The sequence below is a fragment of the Ambystoma mexicanum genome, chromosome 11 (assembly GCF_040938575.1).
Source record: "Ambystoma mexicanum isolate Mex_15411 chromosome 11, UKY_AmexF1_1, whole genome shotgun sequence".
Classification (NCBI taxonomy): Eukaryota; Metazoa; Chordata; class Amphibia; order Caudata; family Ambystomatidae; genus Ambystoma; species Ambystoma mexicanum.
Window position 1 is genome coordinate 778,275,178 of NC_090934.1, and position 10,123 is coordinate 778,285,300.

At 46.2% G+C, this 10,123-nt stretch overlaps 1 protein-coding gene across 1 annotated transcript in view; it reads left to right on the top strand.

Moving 5' to 3' along the window:
• TMEM9B (TMEM9 domain family member B) overlaps positions 1-9,744 on the top strand; it is a 324,649-nt gene extending 314,905 nt beyond the window's left edge. The window contains exon 5 of the mRNA XM_069623694.1: positions 8,610-9,744. Within this exon, the coding sequence (XP_069479795.1) occupies positions 8,610-8,765 (156 nt within the window). The 3' untranslated portion in view covers positions 8,766-9,744. The remainder of the gene's footprint in view (positions 1-8,609) is intronic.
• The last annotated feature ends 379 nt before the right edge of the window (positions 9,745-10,123 follow it).

Below are 10,123 nucleotides of genomic sequence, written 5' to 3' on the forward strand. Positions count from 1 at the left end.
GCAGTCCTCCGGCAGGATGTCGGACCCGGTTCAGGTGCCGCCCTCGGTCGGCCGGGACCTTCTGTGCTGGGTGGTCGAAGGCAACTTGATGAAGGGGGCTCCATTTTGGCTTCCCTGGCCGGAGGTGACGATCGTGACGGATGCATCCCTCACGGGATGGGGAGCTCATGCCAACGGGCTGACAGTCAGCGGTCGTTGGTCTCCGTCGGAGTCCAGACTCCATATCAATCTGTTGAGGGCCGTCAGGCTAGCCCTGAAGGCTTTTCTGCCGACTGTGCGAGGAAAGAGTGTCCTGATCCTGACGGACAACACAGTGGCCATGCACTACCTCAACAAAAGGGGGGGGGGCAGGGTCACTTCCTCTGTGCAGGGAGGCGATGCAGCTCGAGTTCTGGGCCATCCAGCAGGAAGTTTCGATCTCGGCAGTTCATCTGGCCGGAGACGAAAACGTGACGGCGGACGCTCTGAGCAGGCAGAGCGCGATCTCTCACGAGTGGGAATTGGCTCAGGAGATTCCCCTGGAGATCTTCGCCCTTTGGGGGACCCCTCAAGTGGATCTCTTCGCCTCCAGTGTCAACCGGAAGTGCGAAAGGTTTTGCTCGCGGGAATTTCCTCCAAAAGGAGCCTTAGGAGACGCGTTCGTGGTGGAGTGGTCATTCCCGCTGCTGTACGCGTTTCCTCCAGTCCCCGTCATCCCACAAGTGCTGCGGAGGTTACGGAAGTTCGGTTCCTGGATGATCCTCATTGCTCCGGCGTGGGCTCGGAGGACGTGGTACCCGGACCTTCTCGACTTGTCCATCTGCCCTCCACGTCGTCTTCCCTACCGAGACGATCTGCTCTCACGGGAGGGGGGTCAGGTTCTCCATCCAGAGGTCGGATCCCTCAACCTTCACGCTTGGCTTCTGAAAGGTTGAGGTATATGGATTGGGACCTCCCTGAAGAGGTGATGGAGGTGTTGCTTTCGGCCCGTAGGCCAGCAACGAAGTCTCTGTACCGTTGCCGTTGGCGTAAGTTCTGCGACTGGTGCAGGGTTCGGAATGTGGATCCTTTTGCATGTGACATCCCCATGGTTCTGTCCTTTTTGCTTTCTCTGGCCCACAGGGGCTTGCAAGTGGGTACCATTAAAGGTTACCTGGCGGCGCTGTCCATCTTTAAGCGCTCGTCTGAAGAGTGTTCTTACTTTAAAATCCCTTTAATTTCACAGTTTCTGAAAGGGCTCACTAATGTGTTTCCTCCGTCACCTTTCCTGGTGCCCGGTTGGGATTTAAACCTTGTTCTTAGGTTTCTTATGGGTGCTCCGTTTGAGCCTTTACATTCTTGCCCTTTGAGGCTGTTAACTCTGAAAACTGTGTTTTTAGTTGCGGTTACTTCCGCTCGCAGAGTGAGTGAGTTACAGGCACTTTCAGTTAAGCCACCCTTCACTGTTTTTCACAAGGACAGGGTTGTCCTTCGAGTTCGTCCTTCTTTTCTTCCGAAGGTAGTGACGGAATTTCATTTAGCCCAGAAGGTTGTTCTTCCGGCATTCTATCCTCCTCCGCATCCTGGTAAGGAAGAGGAGAGGCTCCATAGGCTTGATCCTAGGAGAGCTTTAAGCTTTTATGTTTCACGCATGTCCCGGGTCAGAGTGGACGATCAACTCTTTATTGGTTACGCTGGAAAGCGTTTGGGGCAAGCTGTGACGAAACAGACTTTGTCCCGCTGGATTATTTTGGCCATCTCGGAGTGTTACCGCTTGGCGGGTAAGGACCCACCGGCTGGCTTGCGGGCCCATTCTACCAGGGGTGTGGCTGCATCTACTGCCCTGCAGAGGGGTGTTCCTATTCGCAACATCTGTGATGCAGCCACCTGGGCTTCAGTACATACATTTGTACGGCATTATTCCCTCGATTCCATCAGAGGGCAGGATCTGGCCTTTGGCAAGGCGGTCCTTTGCTCGGCTATTTGATTGGCTATACTAAAATTTTGCTTCTAAATTCTTTCCCTCCTCCTTGTTTTGGTACTGCTTTGGGAGTCTGTCATAGATATGGAATACGTCGGAGGACCCAATCCCCTCGAAGAACAATATCGCTCCCGCCCTGCCTTCCCCGCTGCAGAATTTCTTTTGCGATTGCAGCTTACGTTCAGCAAGGCTTTGTGTCTGACTGGCAGTTGACTTATGTCACACGTTCTGGGGGGAAAAAACTACAACTGAGGCTACGGGCGTCGTGCGTCCTACTTATCACATCGGATGACGTCGGACGTCGGACGTCGGAGGAGGTCCTCGACGTCGGCGCATCGACGCAGGACGCAGACGCCGGAAAAGTTTCCGAAGCAGCACAGCTGTGGTGATTACATGTCATAGATATGGAATACGTCGTCGGACCATCCCATCGAAAGAACGTTACCAGGTAAGAAAGTAACTTGTTCTTCAAATGGATTGTGTCCTACCACGTATGCCTCATCTTTGATATCTCCAATATCCAGCTTCAGCTGCTTTGGAATGTGTTTTGTTTGGCAGAGGGCACTGTGCGTTGATGCAGTCGACTCAATGTTCATCGAGGGCCCCCATGAGGAGGATATCATCACAGGCATATATAGCATGCAGAGCGCCCATTGGCTTCAGTTCCTTTTTCCAAGTAAGCTTACGCTTCAAGAACTACGGCGCACTTCAGAAATTTCCTAGAGAAATATCCGAAATGCCTTCATCTTCTACACTGACTACCACGAAGACCGAGTTTAATAAGTGTGAAGACTTCGATAACAAGATGTCGCTGACCGATCCGCATCAAGTATGCTTGTGGTGTCTCGGTGTGGAGCACAAGACCTCGGCCCGTTCAAAGTGTCAATCGATGACCAGAAAAGCTCTGAAGGAGCGTAAGGGGAAATTGGCGGTGGGTAGACTCCCTAAAGAATCCCCATCGGCTACCCCGTCGAAGAAAACCTTCTTCTAACGAAGCGAGAGGTGACTCTCCTCAGCGAAGAAGGCAAAAAGGTCCAGGTCAAGGAGTGACTCCAACTACTACTTGTCGTCGAGGAAAGCGAACAAGAGGCATCATAAATTGCCTACTTCGACATCCTCGTCTGACTCTTCTCCTTAGAGGACTATATCCTGCCCCACTAAGGCCTCCACTCCAGCCAAATGTGAAACGTTCAGGCAAGAAATGCTTAAAATATTCGAGAGCCAGAAACACTCGAAGCAGGGAGGCCAGGCTCCCAACACGCTTTCTGAAGCCGTTAAGGAAAGGGCTCGAGCCAAATCCTGCACTCTCTCGAGTCCGGGACAAAGGCCACATCCCCATCAAGAGCCACGAGGCCTTGACACAATGAGAAATCGAGGGATCCTTCGAGTCATAAGTCGAAAGACAAGTCAAGGTCGTTGACGCCAGCGGCACCATCCACCCCATCAAAGCCAGCAGCGCCATCAATGCCATTGAAGCCTCTGGTGCCATCAGCGTCGAAACCGTCTTCATCGAAGACATTGACAAGTCCACGGGCATCAGGCTCGAAATTTTCAAAGCCTTTAACGCCTTTGCCTGAGATACAGAAAACATTCACTCTTTTACCAAGGAAGGATTTCCTTAATCTCTGACCTCTATTTATGAGGACAATGAGCCTTCTGATAATGATGCACCCTTTGGTTTGCAGTATGGCACACCAAATGACCCAGATAGTTTCATATATGAGGAATCCAGACTGAAAGACCTGTATGAAAATGTGCAGACTGCCAGTGGAGTGGACACTTCACCAGAATTGGAATTTGGAAGGCCTGAGTCAGATGAGCGTGCAGATGCCACTTACAGGAAGTTGATGGCCAAGGTAGTGAATTAGCTGGGATGGAGCAGACCTGCCCCCCTTTCAAACAAGATGACTTAACTGATATCCTGGATAAAGATCCTTAAAGGGATCCTATCTTACCTTTCCCTATTGCTCTTCAGAAGAGTCAGTGCGAATTGGGAAGCACTGGATTCAGTCCGGCAGTAAATAAGAACCTGACAAGGAAATACCGTCCAAGTAGTGATCCCAGCTACTTGCCGAAACACCCTCCCCCATGAGGTCTGGTGGTGCAGGCAGCAACTGCTATCTCAAGCTTTATCCGACCATCTCACTGGATAGTGATGATAAATGGGTAGATGCCTAGTCACAAAGTATTTTCTGTTGGGATCATGGCTCTTAAATCAGCCAACTCCACATGTGCCTTGACAAAGTTTTCATACACTCCATGGGACTGCATTCTATGGTGGCTGAGCATATTCCCGACGGCGAGGAAAGAGACGGTTTCTTGGCCATTGTAAAGGATGGCAAGGAAGCCATGTGCAAGTCTCTTCAGTCGGTTTTGGATTATGCTGACAACATCAGCAGAGCCATGGCAGCAAGCATTGTAATCCGCGGATTTGCGTGGTTTAGAAAGTCAGGATTTGCACCGGACGTGCAGTCTAGACTCCTTAACATGCCTTTTGACCAGTCTCATCTTTTTGGCAGCAAGGCTGACGAAAGTCTTGGGGAGTTGCAGACCTCAAAGGCGGCAGCCAAGTCTTTGGGTGCCGCTTTTAAGCAGCCTCTGACTTTTCACTCCAGTGGAACATCTTGGTGGGGTAGATCTTTTCGCTACTACTCCTCAGTTGGAAGAGCGAGAGGAATGGCTGTTCAAAGAGGCCAAAGAAGATTCCCTTGTGGTGGACGCGGGAGAGGTGCAAAGCCCGCTCAAGCAGCAGCATCTTTACCGACAGCCACTGCTTCATCCACCTCAAAACCTCTCTGAGGTCTTGAGTCACGACACCCCAGTGGGAGGCAGACTATCTTTTCATCTGAAAGAATGGCAAAACATTACTTTGGATGCTTGCGCATTAGAAACCATAGCTCAAGGTTACTGCCCCCCTTCATACAGACACCTCAGAACCATCCACTGGGGAGCCATTCTTTGAGGGTTCCAGATCCGTTCCTTGTGCAAGACATTTTGACACTGCTAGAGAAAGGTGCTATAGAGCGAGTACCTGTAGCGGAGAGGAACAAAGGATGGTATTCTTCATATTTCCTAATCCCCAAGTAGGACGTAGGACTGAGACCCATCTTGGACTTGAGATACTTAAAAAAGTTCCACAGGAAGGACAAGTTCAAGATGGTCACGCTTTCTCAGATCCCTCAGGCCCTCCAACTCTAGTATTGGATGGTGTCATTGGACATTCAGGATGCTTATTTTCATGTGCCAGTCCATCTCAATCACAGAAAGTACCTGAGGTTCACCGTTGGCGGTTCCCATTATCAGTTTGAGTTCTGCTGTTCGGGCTGACCTCTGCCCCGAGGGTATTCACCAAACTGATGGCGCTGGTGGCAGCGAGTCTCGGGAGAGGGGCGATTCACGTCTACTCCTACTTGGATAATTGGCTGATCAGGGCACATTCTCCCGAACAAGTCCTGGATCATCTCAACGTCAACTGCCACTCTCTCCACAGACAGTGCTTCTCCCTCAATTACAAGAAGTCCCACATGACACCATCTCAAAAGCTCCAGTTCATCAGAGCTGTACTGGATACATCCTTGGGAAAGAGCCCGCCACCCAAGGTGAGGGCTCAAGACATTCTGCAGATAGTCTCCATGTTTCAGAGTGCCCACCGTCTTCCGACCTTTGACTTTTTGAGGTTGCTCGGCCTCATGGCATCCTGCATTTTTCTGGTGCCAGAGGCTCGTCCGAGAATGAGATCCCTTCAATGGGCTCTCAGGACACAATGGTCTCAGTTCTTGAGCTATTTCAGATTCCAAGCAGGGTCGCACAGGATCTCCTGTGGTGGACCTGCGAGGACAACGTTCTGAAAAGAGAACATTTTTGGCAACCATGGCCGGAGATGACAGTAGTTGATTGCACAGTAACCATTTGCTCCACTGTTAAGTGTCAAAGGCCTGTGTGGGCAAGATTTTCTTTTTCAAATAATTGCAAATCGGAAGTAATCGGGATGTTACTTTTATTAAACTAACTATATCCTGTCTGGTAAAGACCAGTATGTGTTAACTTAATTTTTTTCTAAAGACAATCATGAATTCCTTTCCTAAAAATGTAAGCTATTACATAATGCATAATTACAGTTTTACTACTGTAAAACACTGCATTGTCTCCATGATTGACAGTGAATCTCATAGTGTCAGCTTTGTTCTATTTTGTTGGGGAAGATGCATCATATTGACAAGTGAACACTTTTGAAAATGTACATGATCACACAGCCAAATGCATTTTATGGCAAACCTAGCTCTCTGATCTGCTTTTTGCATACATCTGTGCAATTGGTGCTCAGTCCATGAGCTGATCCCATACCTTCACATTCTATTTGAACACACTGTTGCTTAATACCAGCTGCCATGAAAGTGAGAAGGCCGCACTACAATATTTCACCAAGTTTGCTCAGATTTCTGCGTGCTATGCCATCCACTCTGCTTAGACTCTTTCTTTCCTACACAAAGCTAACTAGGTATTTGTGCAAAGTAGTGATCAATAGTTCCATCCACTCCATACATCTATAGCTGTACTGCCATACAATGACACTGTATTTAGCCTCCAGAGCTTGCTTTGCTTTATGATTATATATTGGCTCTTGCGGGCGAGAGCTGGCCAAACTGTTTTCAGAGTCTTTTTATCATATCTATTTATTTGTGTCCATTCATGCAGAAAATCTTGGCTGGCCTTTGGGCGGCATCAGTGTGCCAACCATAAAGTGGACTTGTGGTGACATGCACAATTTTACAGAAAGCACATTTCAATTTTGTGTCATCCTTTGCCATGGGTCGAGTGCATTTCTCTTAGGTCAAGTAGGTAAACTAAGTTACTCAACCTGCAGGTCAACGGAATTTTAAAGAATTTGCAAAGTCTGACCGCTGTATTTGTTCTCATTTTATGTCATGGATACAAATAACATCTGGTGACCTTAAAAATATTAGTGGAACGTTGCTAATCAAATGGGGTTGTTTGCTAGTCAAGAACATTTTGATTAGTAAACTCTGCTAATCAATTTTTGAAAACGAATGAATGCCTTGCATACCTATAGCTTGTTCCAAAGTCTGATCACCACTCATCCACAACCTTTCTTGTGTTAATCCAATGTTTGTGCAGATAATTATTTGAACCTTTATTAATTTGTCCAATGTCACGCCCCTGCGGAAGTTGTAGGATGTTGCTAGTTTCTTTAAGACACCACCATACTCTTCTGCTGGTTCGTCATCTCCTTGTTTCCTTGAATAAAAATAGGATATATTCACTGCTGCATTAGTCTTTGGATAGTAGTACAAACCCAGTTGTTATATCCTCTTTTCATATTCATCCCTGCTATCCCCATCTTCTTCCCCTAATGCAGGTAATTGTGTGTATTTCTGATTACCTTCAGGTCCTACTGAATATAGCAGAAGTGTTTTGTCTTTGTAGCCGTTTAGCAGGTGTGGGATCCTCCTAATCCATCGTTTATATGATTTCCCCAGTATTCGTTCCATTTAGTCCATGGTATTGATGGTTCCCCAGGAGTAGCTAGAAAGGGTTGTGGTGGATAGATTATGTTCTGATTTTTTCTTCTTACTCTCCTTCTTCGTCAACACACTGATTTCACATTTCAAGGCCCTTTACGCCATGCTTCTTGGGTGCCTTTAGGTCCTTTTTTCTAACCTTCTGTCATCGGATGGTTCACCGCACCTGTGATCACTGATATGGTCTCTCGCGCTAGCAATCACATGGATTGCACTGGTGGTTCCACGGAAAGCTGTTTCTCCTCCTACCAGGAGGTTTTGCTGCACCCAATAATGGCTTACTCTAATTAGATACAAAATAGACCACTCCGTGCCGACTACATATCATTGGCACTTCCCTGGTGGCTCCTCTGCTCCGGTACCATGACTCACACAAGGTTACTATGAGGGGGGGGGGTAGGGTGTTATAACCCATCCTCTTCGCCAATGTAGAGACTATGCATAGACTAGGCTTGTGGAGTATTAATATGCTTTATTGTTCAGCTTCATTGCACAGAACCTACTTCCACCTTCATCTCACAGCTCCCATGCCATTGCCACAGCTTCTGGCCAGTTAGGTGAATTAGCCTTTGGGATGACTTGGTCTTGGGCTGAGAGCGTTGGGGAATTGGTGATGCTTGAGTCCCTCGTAGAATCATCTAATAGGGGCAGGATGCAAAGGACTGTTTTTTGTGAATCTTGCTTTCTCCTCCAAACTGTGTGTATCTTTCCGGGGGATGAATACAGTGTTTAGGAAGGCATATGTTGTAGTTTTAGGAGAGGAATTGGTTCTGAACTTTTTGTATTTTTTTCAACATGGTATGTTTTAATGTTCGTATGTTGCACAAATGCTATTTACGTTTTAATTTTAGCTGGTTTGCACGCATGTGGATTTGCGATTGAAGAAAATATCAGTGTCCATTATCAAACCATCATGTTCAGATGTATTTATTTCCTCAGTCCATCTATTGCCTAGTTTTTTGTATTTTTCATTCACATGCTCCGACTTCTAGTGCTCGTGGCACCAACAATAGAACTAACAATGATATGACGTAACTAATTACGTTTATTTTGGTTTAGGCACATGTTTTCACGGGATTTAAGACTGCCCATAATTAATGATTTCTTCCCTTTTTTTCTTGTACCTGTAGGATCATCAGCCGTTTGCCAATGCTCACGCCGTGCTGGCCCGTTCAAGAAGCCGCCCCAATGTGTTGAATAAAGTTGAAAACGCTCAGCAGCGCTGGAAGCTGCAGGTTCAAGAGCAGCGTAAATCTGTCTTTGACCGTCATGTTGTCCTGAGCTAATTGTGGCACATTGCAAGTAAGAGCCACTGAAAGATGATTGGACATTCTTGGCGAATTCGGCGAACTGTCTTCCCAGCTCTCCACCCATCATGGATTCCGTCTTACTACCACTTAAGTGTTCATCCCAAATTGCATTGCATATTTTCAGAAAGGACATTATACTGATAAATGTTTCAATAGTATATTTAAAAATATGTAAAGAGGAAGTACCTTCTACTTACAGGGCATCGAAATATATATAAGAAAACGCTGCTCTTGCTGCAGTTTGGCAGTTGCTGAATATGGACAAGTTATCAGGATGATTTTTACAGTTTTCTATTCCATTTTATTTGCTGTCCATGTAAACAAAATACCATGGAAAATAGGAGTAACTAATGGCCGACCATCGACTCGAGGCAGTGAAAAATTGCAAAGTGTCTAGACTCCTGTGCGGTGTATTTAGTTTCAATATTTTGACAACCTATTCAAAGAGCGTAAGTAATTTAGTGCTTTACTTTTCAAGTCTCAAACTGCTTTTCTTGTTGATTTATTGCACTCTTTTTTACTTCTTAAAAACACGAAGTCCGCTGTAATGCCAGGATTACATTTGTGGCAGGTCATGAGATGCATCTAGCAATAAGTTGTTCCCTGCTATTCTACTGACTTCACCCACCAGGATCTACTCTAAGAAAGTAATATGCACAGAAACAAATTCTATGAAGTTAATTCTTTCTACGAATTTAGCTGTTCTGCACGGATGAGCAAGTCTGTAAAAGATCATACAAGCTGAAGTGAATAAAACAATAATGTATCTTTTTTAATGAATATGGTGACACATAATCATTAAAAACTCCTTTCTGTGTTTGTTTTTCTAAACGTAGCAAACATGGTATACTGCTGGTAATCAGAAATGTACAGACTTTGATTTCTGTACAGACTTTGAAAGAAATGTTTTCCTGGCATATACTTGGAATGCAACAATAAAAATGATTGAAATCTCTTTGTTGTATATTTTGCTGGATAGTTGTCTTTTTATGCATAATATAGCGGAAGTTAACTCCCTTGGTACATCCCGAGATACAAGTGACCATTACCACAGAGGTTTCAGGACAGGATGAGGAGCACATCTAGACTCCCCTACTGTTCAAGGGATATGGTCCGCTCAAGAAGCCAAACTACAAATCAACAGTACAGCTAGCATTGTTCAGCTTCAAGATGAAGATACACCGCAAAAGCGTACTCCTCAGAACAGAAAACACTACAGCAATATTTTATTTGAATAAGCAGGGGGGCACACACCCCTGGTAATTATCGCAAACCGCACAACAATGTGTGATGCACAGCCAGACACATGTGGCTGCAAGGGCAATATGTCACAG